The 22,156-nt window shown below is 40.3% G+C and overlaps 1 protein-coding gene across 8 annotated transcripts in view; it reads left to right on the top strand.

Annotated features, from left to right (window-relative positions):
* The window catches only part of LOC308139234 (galactosylgalactosylxylosylprotein 3-beta-glucuronosyltransferase 1), a 72,712-nt gene extending 51,902 nt beyond the window's left edge, over positions 1-20,810 (top strand). For 3 of the 8 annotated variants that reach the window (XM_080508594.1, XM_080508591.1, XM_080508592.1), the window contains 7 exons: positions 1,199-1,375; positions 5,867-6,009; positions 7,672-7,743; positions 7,850-8,361; positions 12,876-13,172; positions 15,601-15,721; positions 16,837-20,810. In XM_080508594.1, coding sequence (XP_080364720.1) covers positions 5,898-6,009; positions 7,672-7,743; positions 7,850-8,361; positions 12,876-13,172; positions 15,601-15,687 — 1,080 coding nt within the window. In that variant the 5' untranslated portion in view covers positions 1,199-1,375; positions 5,867-5,897 and the 3' untranslated portion in view covers positions 15,688-15,721; positions 16,837-20,810. The remainder of the gene's footprint in view (positions 1-1,198; positions 1,376-5,866; positions 6,010-7,671; positions 7,744-7,849; positions 8,362-12,875; positions 13,173-15,600; positions 15,722-16,836) is intronic. The other 5 variants (XR_013936903.1, XR_013936904.1, XM_080508593.1 and 2 more) reach the window with 5 other exon arrangements.
* Positions 20,811-22,156: the final 1,346 nt, after the last annotated feature.

The following is a 22,156-nucleotide window of genomic DNA, read 5'->3' as shown; positions in this document are numbered from 1 at the left end:
ACTTGCGTTTCCCTCTGTTTATGGCTCTGTGACATTATGTCGAAGACAGCACCGTGGTACGCAGAAATCACAATGACAACACTGTCATTGCGAGGTCGAATCTTTGACAGTACCTCACAGCAACTGGAGAGCTGCTATCGGTGCTGTTGTTGTTTTTCGTTTGTACAGTGGCAAGAAAATACTGCACAAGCTTCACTAACTCATAAATAGCAGCATTTATACTCATCTTTTCATTCTTCTTCTTCTACAAAGTGATGTCAGCCTTCAGATCTGTCAGCTTGAAGAATTAGACAGAAAATCAGGGCTTCGTGAAAATAGCCCATGTTGGAATTTTGTGCACATCCAGCACAAACAAACAACCCCCACTGCATTACTTGGTCACCAGCAATTTGCCTCTTTTTTTTCCACACATACAACAATCTGCCTCAGAAAAAAGGTTTCTGGCACTCCTGCTGTTCACTCCCCGAAACCTGATATGATTTTCTTTCGTAAAGCCTCTAAAAATACAGTCTTCAGCCATGAAGTCCTGGTTCTGATGCAGCGTGCAGACTGTCTGTGTGAAGCATAAGCCTTCATAGAAGCAGCGCTCCCTCAGATGTATTTGAATAAGACATGATGCCAGTTTATTTTTGTAACATCCCCCACCTCAGACTGTTGGCAGGCATCGGAGTTGTGACTAACCCTCTCTCAGTTGCCATATTACGTGGGGTGGAAACAAAAAATGAGTCTGCGTCTGTGCAATTCAGACCCGAATGAATTAAGTAAACCACATATCAATAGATAAGGTAATTCTCTTCACCTCCATTTCTCTAAGAAGCAGAACTGCGGGTGTGAAAAAGCGCAGCAGTCGTAAACCACCAGGGGAGGAACTCCTCATGTGAACCTGAATGATGTAGATCCAAATTAAAGCTTACGTGAATATACTGGCACACTTTCAGCCCAGGCTCTTTGAAGTTGAATAATGAATAGATGTCACACTGCCACACGGGTGTATATATGTCCACGGCTTTTTGAAAGCCTTTTGAGACCCTGTCCAAACTGCTTTAAACCTGTGTGACTTACCTTCAATGTCTCATGTTGATGTGAGTGGGAGAAGCTGTGGGGGAGGCATATGAACACACCATGAAAACAAAAAGAAAGGAGGTGTCACAATCTGCTGCCGTTGCATCATTCTCAACAAAATGTCCTCATCTTCCAGGACTGGACTTGTCATTGCCCGTCTGCACGAGTGGACATGGCAGAGTGAGGGAGAAAGAGGAGAATGGACGGCTGACATGTCATGGAGGATATCACCGCTCGGTAGCCCATCCAGTATGCAGTGTGGCCTTCGCAGCAGTGCATCCCCGGTGGTGCCATGATCCAGTTCTGACTGTGGGTGAGTCCTCGTGTCGTAATATCATGTTCTCAGAAATGTGACATTGGTGTTATTAAAGCACTTGCCAACTGGTTTTGGGCTATGATATCACCCCCCGAAAGACTGAAAGCATAAGCTTGGTGATGGGAAAGCACATCTCTTGGTATAAATATGTGTAGGTGGATTGCAGCAAATCTGAGTAGCTTTTATACATTAAAACATTTAATGGACAGGTAAAATAGAGGGAAATCTGCAGTCTCTGTATTCATACAATGCCTTTTAAATACAAGCCATACTAAGTATGAGATGGTGTTTGAATGATGGTGCTCCACGTTCGATCCATCGTACATATCATATCAAAAAGCATACTATCATTTTCCTTGTGTTGTATTCTGTTTTCGTCATCTTTTATAAGGCACTCATTGAAATAGTGCAGATGTTAATTATTTATATTTCAAGGCTGAGTTACTTTTGGAATTTTTCAGAATCCAGTGAAATTTGTATGTGAAAAGGAAGAGGGAAATTATAAAACTGAGCAAAATCGAATGATTCACCTCTGTCCCACAATCCATAATACCATGTGCTAATTGCAAAAAAAAAAAAAAGTAGCCATAACACAGCTCAGTAGATGGAAAAATGACCATACTTCTATTGTTGCTAGTTTGATGTGCACTGTTTTCACAAACGTACATACACACAACAACTACCTCAATGTTGAGAATCATATTTTAAACATGTATGTTGGCCTAAAGCACCATGCAGACTATTTAGCATGTTTGGTTTGAGATAAGCATTTAAATATTTGGAAATAAAACCAGTGTGTGGCAAAAGTGGAGATAAAAGTACAAGTCAGTTACTCCACATCACATAAGAATTGTTGAAATTTCAAACCAAAGGGTAATTATTAGTATAAGTATTATTTTGGTACTGAAAATGATCCATTTATTGCATTGGTTTGGGGCTCGCATCTCTGTAGATAGGTCCTTCTACTGGTAAATTACAAATGTTGGTGTTAATGTAAAAGAAATAAAAATACATTCCCATATTGCACTGTAATTAACCCCAAATATAATATATAGCAGTGTAAGTGTTGTGTGCGGTTTCTGCATCAGGATTGCTCATACAGACTTGAAAGTCAAGAATGTTTTATGGGTCCAACAAAATAAATTATAAGGCTGTGAATGTCTTACTCACGCACGGCCGCGGCAATAGTTTGAATCATCTTAATGACCGAGATGAAATTTTGATGACTGGATTTATTTGAGTCTCGTAAGCCTGTAATGTCTCACTTTGTAACACCACAGTGCAATAAGAGCTGGCTGAATGTTTTTTATTTTCAATCCAGCAGCCGCGGACTGACTGTACTTGAATTAAATCATCTATCAACTGATAGCCATCATCATGAACATAACTCAAAGCGATACTTTAAATACTGAGGGCATTTTCACAAGGTCAAGAAATCTATTTCACTTAAAATGTTGGCAAAAACAATTTAGACTGTCTAACTGATAGATGCTCAGCATTGGATGGTGTGGGTGCATACGTGTGTGCGTGCGCGCGTGCGCTTACAATAAGTTACCTTTCATGGAATCATCAGCTTGTTTGACCCCATTTGTTTATTTATTTTTGTATTTATTCAATTCATTTTGTACTTATATGAATGTGTCAGCTGTGAAAGAATTCCATTTTTATGGGATTGTGTAACACAAATGTTTATGAAAGAAAAAGGCCTAAAAGACTGACTTTCTTTTGACAGGATATAAGCAGGATCTCGCACATCGTTATTTTGCAAAGGCAAATCCATTGTAAACCCTCTTGTCATTGAAGTGGAAAACTGTAAATACAAACACAGCTGCACCAATATCTTTATTGGCAAAAAGCATTTATGAATTTGAGTCTGAAATATTCACACCTCAAGCCTCGGCAGCAATGGTGTATTTATTTACAGAGCTCGATAAACATAATTGGCATGTACAATTACGTTAAGTCTCAATATACCGCCACCTTCCCCAGCAGTGGGAGCAAGATCACCGTGGGAAGCATGATGACTTGTTACCTCATGTGTAAAACTCAAATGAATGCACTAAACACCTGTGCCACATTATGTCTGTTTTCTCCTTTGTTTAATTGGGCACATCCCTTAATAACAGCATTTTTTTTTTTTAGCAAAGACTTGGCATCATGCCAGACGCTTATTAAATACGAGCAGAGACAGACCCTGGGAGAAATGGCAAGCGCATCCTTAAATTCAATGTAAATGAGAAAATGGAGAACAGGGAGTGGGTATAGAATTAAAAACCCTGAAAGATGACAACAAGGCAAAAACTACAGGTTGACTAATAGTCTACTTTTATATGGGGAAAAATGTTTTAAACCATTTTGTTGACATTTTAAGGGGTTTTGCAAGATTGATGTTTTTCAAGTTTCATGAAGTTGCCACTCAACATCTTGCAAGCTGTTGTATAAATTATAGCTGAATGTAAAAAAATAATTATTCTATATAAAATGTAGTGGAAGAAAAAGTCTGTTTTAATACCACATTATGACACATTAGGGTGTTTCATTTGGCCAAAGAGTATACAGTATGTAAAAACGATTGGCGATAATGTACTACTGAACAACAGTTGTCCAATCATGGCTTAGCAGTCTGAGGAGCTTTTTCTCTGCTGCAATTGTTACAAGCCAGAGGAGCGAGTGAGGAACGGTATTCTGAAATACATATTCAACATTAGTTTAAAGAAGCTTTTGTCATGATACAACCAGTGAGGGTGCAGCAGGCTCAGCCTACTTAAAAATGTTTTTCTGAATATTCCTCATTATTGTTTATAATGTACATGCACAGCTCAACATCTGAATCACATTTTTTTTTGTTTGTATTTATTAATTTGCACCTTGGAGCCCCAATGAAAAGAAATTGTGTGTTGTTTTTTTTAATGAAATAAGAAGTAAAAAAAGTTGAACATTCAAAAATTGTCATTTACTCACTTGAAGTTATAATGTTGGTTAGTACTCTTACCTCATGGTGGAATAGTTCCAAGTCTAGGCTTGGTGAATGTTTGGAATTTGCATGTTTTCTATATTTGGGGTTTTCTCCTGGCACTCTCATGGTCCAAAAACATGCACTTGAGGCATATCGGTGACCCTCAGTTGGCCTGTAGGTGTAATAGGAGTGCATGTGGATGTCAGTCTCTGAACTTGTGACCACTGTGCAAATGGCAGATTCCTGCTGTGATCTGTTGTGACCCTACAATGTGAGAAGGAGACCAGGTGGGGAATCACTGTAACAGATCATGACACGACAGAGCAATTTGAATTACCATCACAGATAAAGGCTAAACAAATCACAGTGGCTTTAAAATTGTTTCAATGGTGAATTCTTGTGAGGCATATATGTTCTCCCTGTACATGCATGGGTTTTGTTTTTTCCCCAGATACTAACATTCCCTCCTGCAGTACAAAAAATATGTTTTTGAATTGAATGGGTGACTCTAACCTCCAGTTCAGGATGTACTCCACTTTTATCTAGTCGGCTGGGATCAGTTCCAGTGCCCTGCGATCGTCGGTTTAACAGAGCACTATCGAACATGGATGAAATTGATCATTTCAGTAGACAAAATCTGTCTGATTTCATTATGAAGTGAAGCAACTCCAAGTGCTTTCTTTGAATCGGGCCGGGGCAGGTGTATGGCAGGACCTCAGTACTGTGACTTCACAGCTTTCATCCAGGATATTAGAGACTCATCTTGTAGGGAGCAGAGCTTTAGTCCAGAGCCACCTGGACTTACTCAGATATTCCCACATGCCAACAAATGAGTAACGGGAAACAAAGCATCAATGCTTGCTTTCATGCAGAAAAAGCAAAGCTGCATGTTAAATTATCGCACAGTGCTAATAATATCATAAATATATGTTACTAACAACACTTCTTCAGTTAATGTCTGACTCATGTCTTTGAGGCTGTAATTCAGTATTCCAAAGGCTCACTGAGCGGAACCAAATGTTCAGATTTGGAGGGAAGGGCACGTTTGCCAAACAGGAGAGCTTCAGTGGTGACATGCTTCCTGCCATTTGGTCAGTGAATAGTTTGTACCCTGGGCGTGAAGTCACCACCCCGTCTTCAGTGAGGCAGAGATGAGCTCATCGGGTTGGCAGAGGGTACATCCATGACCTCCTTCAGTGGGTCTGGCCTCCTTTTTTCCAGGTCGCTGCACAGTATGTCACTATATTTAATGCTGCCTACTCTTTTATTTATTTGTTCCCTGGCATGACCGCATGTACCGTCTAAATCTGCTTACTTTCAATATTTCCAGGTTGGAAATGTCAGATTCTGTATTATCTATGCTGCTATGTTACTCAATAATATTTTTTATATTTGGGTCTGATAAACATTTGGTATACCTCCATTTTTTTGGTGACTTGAATTAATATCCACTATGTTTTGGTTTTTTTTTAGTTGCTCGATGGAAAGTACATTGATAACACCCTCATCCCACTTTTCCTCCTTCTGTCCAGGTAATGCCGAGCCAAATAACCAATCCTGGAGATGCCGAAGAGAAGAGATATTCTGGCCATCGTGTTGATCGTGTTACCCTGGACTCTGCTCATCACTGTTTGGCACCAAAACGCTATAGCTCCACTCCTCGCCATCCGCAAGGGTACGCAGCACACTGCACTCCACTGGAGATATCAAGCCTCTGAAGAGGGTCCTCGAACCTAACGCCGCTCTTCAGATTTAGACAGCAGGTCATTTGTGTCGAGGCACTCATGAGCAATGACCACAAGCTTCATCAGAACTCAATAACACTTGTCCAGTCACTGTAAACCTCATCAGTGTGGACTGTTTGTGTGTGCGATGAAGGAATATCACACACTGTACCAACTCTCATACATCTCGTCAGTCATAGTCTGTCTGAATAAATTCAATTGTACAGCTAATTTTCATTTAATTCTACAAATTTACGACAACCACCACACTATAGTATGTAACACTGTCTTTTCACTGCTAATTTACTTAAATATCATAGCATTTCAATCCATATTTTCTTCTTGGTGCAATGCATTCCGTGTGTCTTCATTATGACTCCATTTCAAAACTTCAAGAGAAAATGATCTCAGATATTGGTTTTTTTTTTCATTCAAATAATGAATGTATCTTTTTCAGTATTAATATATTTTATGCTTCCAAGTGAAGTGCTTAGGGTGCATATATTTATTCCCAAGACTCACAATCATCACTGGAAACCCTAAAATGACAGTTGAATATATCAAGCGTGCTCCTGCATAAACAAATTCATTTTTACAGCGACAGCTAATTATTAGACTTTTTTTGCCCTCTTCTTGTATTGTTGTTAATGCACACAAGTGTGCATGCATCCAACGAAAGATGTTTATGCAACTGATCCAGGGAAAGCCTTGGCATAAATAATTTGAAGTTTTTTGTTTTCTGTAGTTATCTTGTAACTTAACTTCAAAAGGCATGTGACTGAAAAAAGAACAAGGTATTTATGTTGGTGGTTGTAATAGTGCCGGAGCCAAAAAGGGTCACAAACATTGATAGAAAGTATGGCACGATAAAAACACACTCAAGCTCTTTCTTTCTAATCTATTTCTAATCATATTCAAAATATATTGTGATCATAACAGGCTTTTTGACACATTTGTCTTGTGTTCTATCTTGTATGAACCTTTGTATTGCTTTTGAACAAACTGCATGTTTTTGGACCAAAAAGTTTAAGTCTGTTCTTAAACATACAATAGTGGATGACTGCTCTTCTCTATTATAAAAAATAAATACAAATCCATATGTTTTTCATTCACTTGTCCAGGTAAATCTAAATCTAAATCTGAAAAAAAAAAATAAATAAATAAATCCAGTTGGTGCCATTACAGAGGTTGAGTGCAGAATAGTAAGCGGCAAGATTCTTGACCCTGTTTTGTGGGGTTATCTACAACCAAAATGTCCCGGTACCTGTTTGTGCTTATCTTCTTAACAACCAGTGTTGGAGTCCAATTTTATGTCATGGCTCGTGCTGCCTTAATTTAGCAAAATACGGCAAGGCATTGCTGTGTTGACTGCAAGGAGGTATCATAGCATGCAAAAGAAATGAGGCGGAAAAGGTAGAGGGAGCAGTGGGGTGGACTGTGGACATAAAAAGGCACATATCCACTGGATTCACATCCCCACATTTTTCTTTTTTACAAAGAAATGCCCAAAGGCGACATTGAGGGACGAGCGGGGCTCTTCTCCCTCGCCTGCGCTGTCTCTCTGTCCATCAGCTGTATTATCCTCTCACGGTGCCTGCTTTCGCTTTTTGCAGCCTGTCACCACCTAGTAAAAGAGATCTTTATCATTCCAGAGAGGCTTGCAGTCCGCCACCATCGGCTCTCAGGTACACTTTACCCCCATTGGGTTTAAGTCACCTGAGGCAAATATACAAAGGGCAATTCAAGGTTGCACTAATGCCTTACATGTCTTCTTATCCCCGGAATCTGCAGATGATGGCGTCGAGGGCAAGAGGGAGGCGGGTGGCCAGGCGCAGGACTCCAAGGAATACTGTGCCTCAGATAAGGACATAGTGGAGGTGGTGAGGACAGAGTATGTGTATACACGACCACCACCCTGGTCAGATGTGCTGCCTACAATCCACATCATCACCCCCACGTACAGTCGACCGGTGCAGAAGGCGGAGCTGACGCGGCTCGCGAACACCTTCCTCCATGTACCCAACCTGCACTGGATCCTGGTGGAGGACTCCCAAAGGAGAACGCCTCTCGTCACCCGGCTCCTCCGAGAAACGGGGCTAAACTACACCCACCTCAACGTAGAGACGCCCAGGAACTATAAGCTGCGGGGTGACACTCGAGATCCCAGAATCCCCAGAGGCACCATGCAGAGAAATCTGGCCCTGCGGTGGCTGAGGGAGACCTTCAACGCCAACAGCAGCCAATTGGGAATCGTCTACTTTGCTGACGACGACAACACATACAGCCTGGAGCTGTTTGAAGAGGTGCGTGGGGGTTCAATGTCATCTCTCCTGCTGTCTTTTCAGTCATGGCTATAATGATAATTCAAATGTCGTGAAATTAATGTTTTTTGCTAGTTTAGCACTCTTTAAGACACAGGGACTCATAGCAGAAGTGTATGATCTACAGTGACCTCTTGTGGCTCTAATAATTACAACAGGAACAATGTATGGAAGAAGGAAACACTGTGAAGTAGAGAGATGTCACGAACAAGGGCAAATATGGTGGACTAATGCCAGAAACTAAGTAATTAATTTTGGTTTTTGTTTTGTTATTTGTTATTAATCAAAAAAACAACTGTTGGTAAACCTTAATAATGTATTTGCCTGTCAGTATGACAAACTATGTGATGTTAGGTCAAATGCATGTTATGCTAAAGCAATACGTCATATTTGTGAGGCTCAGGTACAGTTATGACCAAAAGCACTCCACATTTATCACATTTCAATGACGATAACATACTGCTAATAATTGAAGCAAGAGATTTTCTCTCAACTCCAACTATTCCAAAATGTAAACACCACCATCTCATGCGTGAACCTGAATGTAAAATTGACCAGTTTTACTGTCTGTCAAAAGTGCCAAGAGTCATAAGACACGTTCAGTTCCTACCACCATCAATCTTTTTAATGGTCCTCCTGAGTTTGAGAAAAACTAACCAAGGGCAGAGCTGATGGGTAATTTACTGATTTACTGAGGCTAAAAAAAGTTTGAAAGTTAAGGAGTCATTCGGCTGACAGATGACTGGCTGGAATCAATCAGAAAAGCCAAAGATCTGTGACTTATTTCACACTGGATTACCATATTGTTGATTGAATCTTTACTTTTGCACAATCAAAAAATAGTTATGTCTCTGATTTCATCACACATCATCATTTGCAAAAATATCTACATTTTATAGGGTTTTTTTCTACACGGAAATATAGATTAATCATGCATTTCAGTATCGGCTGTATAAACTTAACTGTATGCAGTCTCTGCAGTGCAAGAGGGGTCGAACGAGGCCAGAAATTCACATTTACTTGCAGAAATAAAATTTTTTATTTCTTTAATTTTTCAGCTCTTCATGGGCATAGTAAGGTATCTGCAGCTGCTGGTGAGAAGTTTGGGCATGTAATCAGTACATCTCAGGCCATCCATCTTGACATGAGTTGAATTACCTGAGCAGACACGGTCTAGGTCCTCCGAGTATTAGCCTCAAGTCTTGTTAGTAGTGCAGACGGGGACCGTAGTAAATGGAGCGCCAGGTATTGACGGGGCCTGTCATTACCTTTCTCTGGGAATCAGCCAAAGTGCTCTGTCTCCCTCTGAGGCCCTCCATCACCTCCAACAGGCCTATTTATGGGCCAGAGTAACGGCCCTGCGGGGCAGAGGGAGAATCACAAGGAGGGAGAGCCAGGGATGGGGAAAAAAAATTGAGAACAAAAATAAAAAAGTGACAGCCAGACAGAAAGAAAAGTGTATAGTAAGGCTTGTTGATTGATGCTACGGTGTAAGGAACAAGTAAATTAGTGAAACGTGTTATCTTATCGGTGTTCAATCTTAATGATATTTTCAAATCATTGATCTTCAATGGACCAGTCTCACCGTTGGGTTAATATTTTGCTTTGAAGTATAAATTAAAAATATATCAATATAGTTTTGTCTGAAAACGTTAAAAAGAAAAAAGTAAGATTAATTTCAAGCAAACACACACACAAAAAGAGGCTTTCCCAAATCTCTGTGAGAAAGCCACCAGACCTTTTTGCCAAACCATTAAAATGAAGCCAATTTCCTCAGCAAACACACTTTCTTATGTTTATATTGATTTAGCAAAATGGGGTCCCAGACCACAGCCTCGGAACTACTGTTTTAAAGAACTACACCACAGCTATAGTGTAATTACTAGACTTATCTTTGACTGTCATTGTACAGTAGAAATGTTCAGTAAAGAAAAGTAGCACTTGACTTCACCTGGTGCAGTATGACGGCATGAGATAATAGACTTCAGATCACTTTCTTTCCGGCAATAAAGAGCAAGTAAAGTTATGGAGTTATGGAGTGCAGTGCTATTGTTGCCAACCAATTCCCCTGTCATCTGAACACAGTAACAATCTTTCATTCCAGTAGCAGAAACTATCAGGGAAATACTGTATTTTATTCAGCACCCACATTTTAGGTCAGGCTTTAGTGAAAGCTAATAAAAACTGGATTAAAGCTGCATTTCTCACAGTTATAATAGACATGGGAATTATTGAGGTGACACTATAAATATTTAGGTTTCCTCTCTAAATCACTTGCTATTTCAAAGACAGTCTGTTTTCCATTTTCGCTGTGTAGTACAAGAGAGTGGAGCAAACTTCAAAGATACTTGGCTAAAATTCCAACGTTCTAGAAATTAATATCACGTGACTACATTTGGATTCATGATGAAGAAGCCAATTTTGCGGCGGCTCGGGTCAACATTCCCTATCGTGATGAGCTTAAATGCCCCCAACCTGAACACCCCACAGGCTTTGTTTCATGCAAGGCTTGACTGAACTTCCTAATGTTTTGTTCTGTTGGGATTGAACGGCCATGAAAAGCAAACTTTTCTCCTGATAGTTAGATTTGATTAGTTAAATACATTAAAGCTGAATATATTACCCATGTACTCACACTATTGTGGCTGACTGGTATATGTAACACACTGCTGCCTTGTTCTTCTTCATTATGTGCTCAAAAACCGTCTAATTAAAAAAAAAATTTTTCAATAGACAACTGGCTGTATTTACAATTCTAATGTGATTCAAGTTGTATCCGTTTTATTTGGCCATAATCAGGCCGATTTAAATAATTCAACTGAATTTTAATCAGGTTCCTGAAACCAAAACCACTCAAGAACTTTTTTCCTGTTTGGATGAAAACTGTCATCCACAGACTCCATATAGTGCAGCAGCGTAGGATGCAACTGTTCTGTTCTCTCGTTTGCACCCTTAAGGACTGAATATTATGCCTGGATGCACGCCTAGTTTTTCCCTCAGTTACTGTAGAATTTGGGACTTCTTGTTTCAATTCTGCTGCCTACACTTCTACCTTCAAACACTAGACTTCATCTCTGCCGGTTTCTCCCTAAGTGGAACAGGAAACTGAGCTTAAATGCACACGTAGAAAGCCACTCAAGAATTGGGGCAACATGCAACAACAAAAAAACAAAAACTGTACAAACACACTGTACATTCCCTAGAACCGGGAGAAGGGAACCTGGTTGGGTTTTCATTTGCTCAACTGCCAGCAAAAGAGGGGATTTGTGATGTTTTACTCCAGTTCATATTCCCACCAGGGGCAGCGGAAAGAACACTCGGATTCACATTTTCAGTAAAGATGGGACGACAAACCTCTTGACACCGCATGCAGAGAGGCTGATTTATTGTTTTCGCCATTTGTTTAAAGTCATATTTATGACTGTGAGGGAAGTAGATGCTGATGGGTGGGCAAGACCATATATATATATATATAATCTGGCAGCCACAATGCTAGCTTTGGCGAAGGACCTCCTCAGCAACTCTTTGAGAAGTAAACCTTGGCAGGAGCTGTAATAGCTGGCTGATGTATAAAATAAGAACCCTTCCTCTCAAAATTGTAGTAGCACTATCATATGGACTCATACATATAAGCACTTGATCTCTCCTTTTACATTTTCACCCATCGCTCATGAAGCTCGAGTATCCAACCAAATCTTATCTTGGTGACTCACAGTCATTCTCCTTAAAGCTTTAACTACTATAAGCCCCCAGGCTGCTTCAAGCTGTTAAAAGTGAAATGGCCTAACTGGATCGCACAGCAGCAAACCAGCACACAATCCACTGCAGCAGGTGTCATACTAACATATATCTGGATGTGTTTGACAAAGAAATAGTATATTTTCCTAGATTATATTGAGTGTGTGTGCAGACATACAGGTTTGAGTAAATGTGACACACCTTTATTTCAAGTAGACCTCCTGAGAAAGTGGCACCAGTATCTGTTTTCTGCTGCACTGGTTTTGATTATATGACTCCGCTGTTTCTAAACCTTCCTATTCCCTCATTATAAAAATAAAACATTTATACTGCTGCAGCTCTCGCCAGGGTGGCAAAATAATTTGATGCTGGAAGATTAAAGGACGGGAGGAAAACGTGGAGGATGGTGCTGCTCTACCGTGAAGAATCTCTTCAGCCAACCAACAACCAGAGTGTCCTGCTTTAATGGCTTGGCTCCTTCATGAACCTCTTAGAGTGCTCCACGATCACTCCCTTTAAACTTGGCTGGGCCTAATTATGTCCTTGCAGGGCAGCTGCTGAACAATGTGTGGGCCTTTATTCACAGTGCTGAGATGTGGAGGGCATTTAGCTTGGTCCATGTTACTTTCTTAAATGATAAAGGCATCATCTCCATAAAACCCTCGGCCCATGCCCGTGCTCAAACACTCTTCCGTCCTGTTTGCTTTGTCACATGACTAATTTGCTGCCTTCTCTTTCTCCATTTATCCTCTCACCAGATGAGATCGACTCGGAAAGTTTCAGTGTGGCCCGTGGCCTTCGTGGGCGGCTTGCGGTACGAGTCCCCCAAGGTCAATGCAGCCGGAAAGGTCTACGGCTGGAAGACGGTGTTCGATCCCCACAGGCCCTTCGCCATCGACATGGCTGGCTTTGCCATCAACCTGAGGCTCATCCTCTTCAAGCCCCAGGCATATTTCAAGCTTCGTGGAGTGAAGGGAGGCTACCAGGAGAGCAGTTTGCTCCGGGAACTTGTCACACTCAATGACTTGGAGCCTAAAGCAGCCAATTGCACTAAGGTAACTTTCTTTTTTTCTTTTTTCTTTTTTTTTTTTTAAGGTTTGCTGATTTTAAGCAGCTTAACTTTAGCAGTTTAAAGAGAAGGGATTTGCTAAAATGTTTGTGAGGATGGTGAAGTTCATGAAACACTGAGTCCTTACCGCCACATATCTCTTTTTTCTAAGAATTGCAATACACATCTTTCATTGAGCTGCACTGATTTACTGATGAGTTCAATAATGTATCTGGAAAATACATCCATGTCGGTGTGTCTATTTCAAAGAAAACCTGAAAGCTGAATTCAATTCTTCACAGGGTACAGCACACTGACTTTATACTCTGGACCATATTCTTAAAATGTTTGTCCTGAGGTGCTAATCCATCTTCAAAATAAAAAAATAAAAAAAATAAAATACATAACACAATTAACAAATAAATAAAACTAAAGTAAATAGATTCACATTGTGAATTCCAATGATGTAATTAGGACACTTTGGAAGACAAATAATTGTTACTTTATAATATTCACACAGCATGCCATATTACATTATGTAGCTCTTTGAACACACTGCTTTGAAGGCAACAGTATTACTCATAAACAAAATCAGACTTCCAATACAGAAATCAATCAGGAATGTTGGGGTAAACTATTTCCAACAATTCAGAAAACCTCTCCCTCATAACGAATGAAGATTATAAACATTTGACATGTTGGCACATATGCTCACTCACTTCCCTCCCAACAGTAATGTAGTCCCTATTTAGAGGTTCTGCTTTGAGAGATGCTTTGTCTGTGTGCTGATGTATGCTAAACTGCTGATGGCTCCAGCGTTAAACTTATCATCACGTATTTCCTGAACCCGACCTCTAATTTCATCCTTGTAATAAGAAAGAACTTAGCATTTAACCATTTCATTCTTATCACCTTGCTACTGATAGAATTACACATGCACACTTCTTGTAACCTCTACTCTTAGACCATGTCTGTTTATGTCTAAAACATTCAAATAGTACTACCAAGATTGAAAGTAGATATTTGTTCCCACATACCAATCAGATAGTAGAACTGCCAGATATTTGAAAAGGCTGTACTAGAAGGAGCCCACTGATTGCACCCTTTTAAACCATTCTATGAATTATCTTGATTATTGATCAATAAAACTCGCTGCCACGTGTTTTATTGCTTGAAGCAAGCCTTTATATCCTCATTGTTTGATAGCCATGTTTTACCTTGAAGAAAATATGATGGTTTCTTCTTCTTTTACTTATAATATCAATCTTTTTATGATCGCATGTTAATAGCATACTTGAGTAAGAGGCTTCTTCAACATATCCATCCCACCATTCCTGCTTTGTCTGGGTCACTTCACTCTGTTCTGGTCAGGGAGGTCAGGGAGGCTTTAGCTCACCAGTATCCACATCACAACCAACCTGGCAAACTCTCAGTGATGGAGGAAGGAGGGTTAGGGTTAGGTAAGAAGGAAAATGAAGAAAGAAGGATATTTTCACTCAAGGTTTTTCGGCTGCTCCCCCTCTGCCATTCAGAGGGCTAAATGAAAAGAGGGGATTCAGGGAATGCCTGAGAGAGCGGAATTGGAGCTGGTAGGGCGAACGGGGGGGGGGGGGTTGAGACGTCACAATGATTACAGATGAGACCGGGGAGAACAGGACGGAATGAGGGAAGGAGAGGAAAAAAGCGGGTGGCCGTGCATGGGCATCTCTCTTCCTTATAATCTGCCACTTCAGATGCAAGTGTGACTATTAACCTCCTCCCCTTACACCTGAGCAAAATAGGAGTGGGCTCCTGGCACATCTCAAACACGGCTCATGAATTATTCATGACCACCACCGTGGCGAGATGAAAGGAAGAAGGGTTCCAACACAGAGGAGAGAGGAGAAAATGAGCCTGACACTTTCTGATTTCCTTCCCCCTCCCTGTTTCTCTCTGCCGCCCTTTTCCCAGATGTTTGTCTGGTGTCTCGGGCCAAATAAAGCCGGAGTGAAGGGTTGGTTGATCGCATAATAGCATACCCCAGAGAACAGTACATGGGGCTCTCGTTCCTCCACATAGGCAAAAATCTTAAACGTATTATGTGAACACACTGCAAGCTGGCCCTCATTTTAAGGTGGAAGTTATCATATAGTCTGGAGAAGACTTTCGACGAGCCAAACTGAGAGGCCTGTGTCGTACCTGGAAAGTTACACACTCCTTGAAGGTCTCTTTTTACTCACTTTTAATGTACAGAGGGTTCAAGCTCAAATAACTCTTTACACGTGTGGTGGACAGGCCCTGTGGTGGTGCATGTACTCCTGGCAATAAGCAGAATTGAATGTTCTGGAGGACTGAAAGTGTGGGAGCTTGAAAATAGACTGAGTGAGTGTATTAAGGTAAAATTCACGTTACTAATGTTGCTGTCGTTTGGGTTTTTCATGTTGTTTTCTCACCAGATACTTGTCTGGCACACAAGAACAGAGAAGCCCGTTCTTGTTAATGAGGGGAAAAAGGGATTCACAGACCCCAATGTGGAGATTTGACCATTTTTTTGCCCCCCACCCCCCTCAGACTACGGTAAGGTTTTCTTCAGTTTAGCGTTTTTTGGGGTTTTTTTTCACTGAAGTATACCCCAAACTCCAAAAAACACAATATGGGACATTATGTATCATAAATGTTGGCACAACATTGTATTAGATTTAATCTTAATGTTTAATACAGAATTGTACAAAGATAACAAATGTTGAAACTGACCTATGTTATCTGAGTTGAAAAACACCATCTCATTTTGAATTTAGAACAGACACATCTTCAACATCGAGGCACTTGAGCTCTTCTTTTAATAACACTCTGCAAACAGCTTCCACTGAGGAGACAAACATCTGCTTCAACAGTGGAGTGTTTTTCTTCCCCTGCTTGTGACTTTTAGTGCAATACAGTTTACAACACAGTCGTTTTATACGGAAGCATTTGCAGGTTTGCAAACCAAAAAGTGACAACGGACCGTTTTCAGCCCATTTTACAAGCGCTTGCAGTCAGTGATCACAGTATTTCTGCTTATTCTTCTCTGTTTGCAGCAAATGATTTTCCGGAGTCCATGTGATGATGAGAATATTGGGGCAATCGAGTGTTGATTTACAATTGTGTCCCTTGATTACAGAGATTTCACCAGACTTTCTAAAATCCTTCACGTGTTTGTGCAAATCACCCTAAAGATTGCTCAAATCTGGGCGTCTTTGATACACAGTTATGAGACAGTCTTTCTTCAGTTTGTCAGTGCCTGTTGTCCCTCCCAATGTTCGACAATTAGTTTCAATAAATTTCTAATATTCATACATTTTGCAGACAGAGCATATTGCAATGATTTAAACACTAATGTGTCCGTTTAAAATTATTTCATAATTTGGCGGAACTCTTTTTCTTTAAATTTTGCAGCCAAAATGACATAGCTGAAGCATTCTTCTTGACAGGGATGTGCTGATTAATATCACTTGGGATCAACCAGTATGACAATAAAGAGAGCAGGTGTTTTCTAATGCATTGTACAATAATTTTAATGTTCTTCAGTTAAGGCACAATTACAGCAGCTGCTGTCCATTACTACATGCCACCAAGGAAATAAACAGGTTCATTAAAGCCAAATTAAGCTTTTTGCACTCCTTCTGAGCCTATCTTAATCCTTTCCATTGCAGGTGGCTGGCTTTGGACCTGTGGAGGGAGGAAGACGGTTGAGTTTCTTGTCAACCAAATTCAACCAGTGCTCATGTCTTAATCAACGGGGAAAAAAAAGAAGTGGGGGCCTTTGAAGGTGGATTTAATCCTCTGGACTGAATTTGAGTTTTTTGGTTGTTTTTTTTTTAAAAACATGGACCAAACAGGGCAAATGTATCATATTAAAGCACAGCTTAGTAAGAGGGAAGTGATTATTTGCCGGAAGAGACGACATAAAGGACGCCTCGCGGGGTTATAGCGCCGACAGTCGCCCAGACGAGACAGCACAATATGAACAGCCAGCAGATTCAATCCAAATAAGCAGGTTATGAAATATCCACCACCTCAATTAAAAATAAAACATGAGCAAATGAGATGAAAACTAAAAAGTTGAGATCTGCACAGAGTACTCAAGAGTGATTCCTCACGGATCTGAGGACGCAGCCGACATCATCAGCATGGACGAAAACAACTCTGAGGACGAAGCTGTGGATTTTCCTTTGTGTCAACATAAACATAGCAGGAGGGATGGATTTTTTTTTTGGGGGGGGGGGATAACTATGAAATGTTTGTTTTAATTTAATTTGACTAGTTTTGGCGTCTTACAAACACTTGACTTGCTAGTTCAATACTACTGATTCTTTCTTAATGGTACTCCTGGGTTATCATTTTCCATTATAGCTCATACATTTAAGACAGCCATACATGCACTTGAAGAGAGACTACTGCTTGTAACGCATCCCTTGTGCTTGGGAGCTGAAACGTACATTCGAACATCAAAATCCCAAGACTCCTCTTAGCACTAATACTTACGCAAGTGCTAAGACGTATAAATTACAATTGCTGTGTAATAATTGAAAAGAGAACAATCAGAGGATTAACACATTTTGACAAAGGCATTGTACTTACTGTATTTATATGTTAAAAAAAAAGACCAACAAAGAAAAAAAAAACCTCCCTGTGGTGATTTCCTCAGAATGAAAAAGGCACGCATTCCTTCTAAGTTTTATCACAATGGAAAAAGTAGTATCACATTTCATTTCATAGCTTGTGGCACATGTACATCACAAGAGATGAGAAGTTAAAATTTGTAATCTGGTAGATTCACAATGATAATTCATCATGATTTGAAGGAGAGAGAGAAAAAAATTATAACCAAACTGCTTGAAAAGATGCTAGCATGATATGTCTGTGCAAACCATGAATATGTTGACCGAAAATGTTTTACCATATTTCCCTTCAACATTTCACACTTAAACTTTGAGCACCAAGTCTATTTGGTTACAATACGGCGGGGAAGCAAATTGTTTTGGTAAAAATGAACATTTCATTTTGCAACTTTAGTGAACTTTACTGAAGTGGTTAGAATTCATGTCTTATAGCAAGAAATATCCCAATTCCAGTCTGAGTTGGTTGTTTCTGAGTGAAGTCTGCATGTCCTCCTTGTGCATGCATGGGTTTTCTCCAACTGGTTTCCTTCTCCAGCTCAAAGAGGTTAAATGGTGACACTAAATTGCCCATAGGTTTGAATGCGAGTGTGTGTAATCGTCTCGTCTCTCTGTATTTGCCCTGTCACAGACTGAGGACTTTTCTAGGGGGTACCATGCCCACCCCCTTTGCCAGCTCCAGTGTTCCGTGACCCTGAGTTGGATAAATCGGTGTAGTAGATAGATGTGTACACTTATCTGGTACAGTTCAACACTCTCCTGGGTGAAGGTGCACCGTGTTATCACTCTATTCACCACCAACAAGCCTTTCAATGGGAATTCAGTAAGTCTTAGGCCCTGTTTACACGACAACCACAAACTTTGCGGCTCTACTGTACCCGCTAAATTTTTATTGACCAAGGTGGAAAGATTCTTTCGTGGTCGCTATTCCCTCCTGCAGAGGCTTCCGGAGGCTATTGAGCGTTCATAACGTGGATGTGCACATCTCTCCCACTCATTCTGCTCATCCACTTGTAAACAAATATGGCGGACCCGTAGTGATATTACTCACGGTCCATATTCTAGTTTTATCATCCATATCAGTAGTTTCATAGTTGAGACTCACCCCTGTTAGCATCCGATGAGCCATCAGTCCATATGGATGTCGAGTTCCCTCCATTTTCTTCATGTTTATAGCTTATTGTTCTCTGCACACATGTATATGTGGTTTCATTAACAAATCAAGCAACAGCGCGCTCCCATGGCCTGGCATACTAACTACGTCGTCTTCAGTGTGTCCGCTGCTGCAGCGTAAACGCATTCCTTTTTTTTAATGGATTAAGTGTTGTCACGTGAAACGTTGTCGTGTAAACGGGGCCCTAATACAACACATATAGATTTGCCTTTTTTGCTGCCATAATGACTATGACCACTACAGGGTGCCTTCTGTCAAATCTATAGTTTGCATGAATGTGTAATGCTGGCATTTTTTCAATAGTTCAGGATGCAAAACTGTGAAGACGTCCATGCATGGTTTAAATTAATCTGATGTTTCAGTTTTTTTTCCAAACTGTTATCCACATATTGAATCGAATCATGAATGCAGTGCTAAAGTGACAACAGGCTAATGAAAAGCACAACAAAAAGTTACATTTATTTTTGCTAATGATTCGGTAGCAGTGTTGCCACGCCACCTAAGCTGATGCCATTATTTCATGTTTTGTTTTCGTGTCAGTGTCCATCTGTGTTGTACATTACCTGGATTTCAGAAGGGAGCCTCAGTACCTCCAACAATAGACATTAGTAGAAGCAACAGTGCCGTGTGGCTGAACACTTTAACAAAGTTATTCTGCACCTCGTATAATAGAACCTCTCCTCTGCTTGATAAATCATCCATATAACACACAGTGGTGGCTTTTATCTGACAATGTCCGGCAGATGGAGATGTAAACACTGAGCCTCTGTACTATTGCCAGATTATCTCCCCTTCCAAAACCCAACACACTCCACCCCAACCCCCTTCCACACACACACGCACACACACACTCAAAATCCAAGAATCGCCGCTGCACTAAAAAAAAGACTAAGACCCTATTTCCGCTCAGGCCCATCAGCCAGAGAAGATGTATTATTATTATTATTACATATTTCCCCTTCAAGACAATAAGATATGCAGACAATGGCTGCTCTGTATCTCTCATAACACCAACCGTTTTTCATCAACTGCATGATATTAAAATGTGCCAGGATCTCGCGTGGACATCTCAAACTATCCTCCCATTATTTATTCAAAATCAAATTTAATATATTTATTTATATATTTATTTCAAGCTCAGACGTGCAATTGAATCACAGCAGTGTTCTGCCCTCCAATCTGGATTTGTTTCCAGCTGCTCTATAAATTGGTTTGTACTCATACAGTATAATCTACACAAAACATATAGATCGATAACAGTGCTAAAAATAAGTAGTATAGGCTCTGATATTAAATAGGTTCTGCTAGGGTGCCTTGAATAGCTAATTAGAAAGATGTGATAAGACATTCTGCTCATCATTTAAAGAGCAGCATTATTGGTTGGCAACTTGTTTTTCCAAGAGAAATGTAATACCTACTCTTATTTCCTATTTTGTTTCTTATCAAGGTGGAAGCAAACAACTGTCATGTGGTGTAAACATCTATATGCGGTTGAATGGTATCCTGTGACGGTTCCTCAAGCAGCAGAACAACTCAAAAGGCTTCATCTTTAATGAGTGATGTTGCTCCAACTTTGCCCAGCATCGGACAAGAAATTCTGATAATGTATTGAGCAACATCTAACACCACCTGGAAGCCACCAACACACTAACTTCAGTATCCAGAGTCAGTGGATCAGCATCGCCCTCTGAGGGCTTCTCAAAGGCACAAAGCATTTCACAGGAGTCCTCCCTTTTCCTCATCTCCACCATCATGTTTCAGCCTCATGTGATTCACATTTTATGCATGTGACTCTTTAAGATTGTTTATTTGCCACGACAATTATGTCTCAGAGAAAGATGTTAGTTGAATCAAGTTAAATAAAATACCTGAGAAGAAGCACAACTGGTACTGAGTATTGTGTTCAATGGATGTCTTTAATATGCAAAATATTTCTTCCTGCGCTCCAAGAGTTGTGCAAAGGCTGACCCGATGAATGATGTAACTTTTTTGTGTTCATCTCAAATTAAAAGCCATACAGTTTGGCTATATATGACGTTCTGACATTGTCATGTCATCTGAAAGATGACACATTTGGGTTATGGCTCCACATCTAATGGCTCAGGATATTTTTAAAGAACATATTGTTAAGATGTTAAGGCTACAGCTGGAAGTGTTGCGTTTTACTTCCAACAAGTTCCACAAAACTGAAGATACTGCCTAAATAGGAGCCCCACAATTTATTGAAAAATGAATCCTGTTTAAATTAGCCATTTAAGTAAACTGGTTTTAACTTGAATTAATACTTTAAAGTTCCATCAGCAAATTCACAACTGACATTATTCTCTGTCCAAACTCCTACCAAAGCTGTAAAGAAAGATAAATGTACTAATTAAGTGTGTATAAAATTCAGTAAGAAACACACACACACACATCCAAATGGGACACGAGCAAGTTCACACTACTTGATTAGATTTCTTTATCATTATTTCAGGGGGGGAAATGGGTTAGCAGCTCCAGCTGGGAGCGTGAAATGAACAAATATAAATATACAGATAAATAGGTGAGAGGAAGGCACGGCTGGCCTTCTTTTGAAGCTGGTCACTAAACGGCTCTACCGGGGGCCAGCGGTCTGTTTATGACGTGCTCTGCTACCCTCTGCAGGTCCTGCATGTTCTCTATACAGCGCGAGATGCGCACAGTGAAGCAGTAGGGCAGGAGACCCTTTCAGACTGACCAGCAGAAACAGATCAGCAGGGATAAGAGGAGTGAGCTTTTTTTTTTCAGCTTCCTGAAGACAAACGGTCAAAACTGGGCCCGTTGAGCATAGGACATATACTGTACATGTATGTGAAATGTACAAAAAGCATCCTTCATCCCAATACCCCAAGAAGCTGGAGGTGCTGCCTATTAAAGATACGTCAACCTCCCCAAACCAGAATGTACTTTGCCACTTGCTGGAAATGCTTATCCACAAACTTGACAGCACAGCTTCACTGTGGTATCAATCTTCAAAGAGGAAAAATGGTGATGACATCCAGACACCCAATGCAGTAGATGAGTTTAAAAAAAAAAACATGAAAACAGATCTTCAAACAGTTTCTGATCTTATATTTTTTTCCCTCTGGAGAGGCTCACAGCATATCACCAGAAGGTAAATTTGAAAAGTAACCAGTGTTCAGAATAAATAAAGCAAGTTCA

Source organism: Blennius ocellaris, assembly GCF_963422515.1.
Source record: "Blennius ocellaris genome assembly, chromosome: 2".
Classification (NCBI taxonomy): Eukaryota; Metazoa; Chordata; class Actinopteri; order Blenniiformes; family Blenniidae; genus Blennius; species Blennius ocellaris.
Note: the sequence above shows the minus strand (reverse complement) of the source record. Positions and strands in the feature narration are given on the sequence as shown.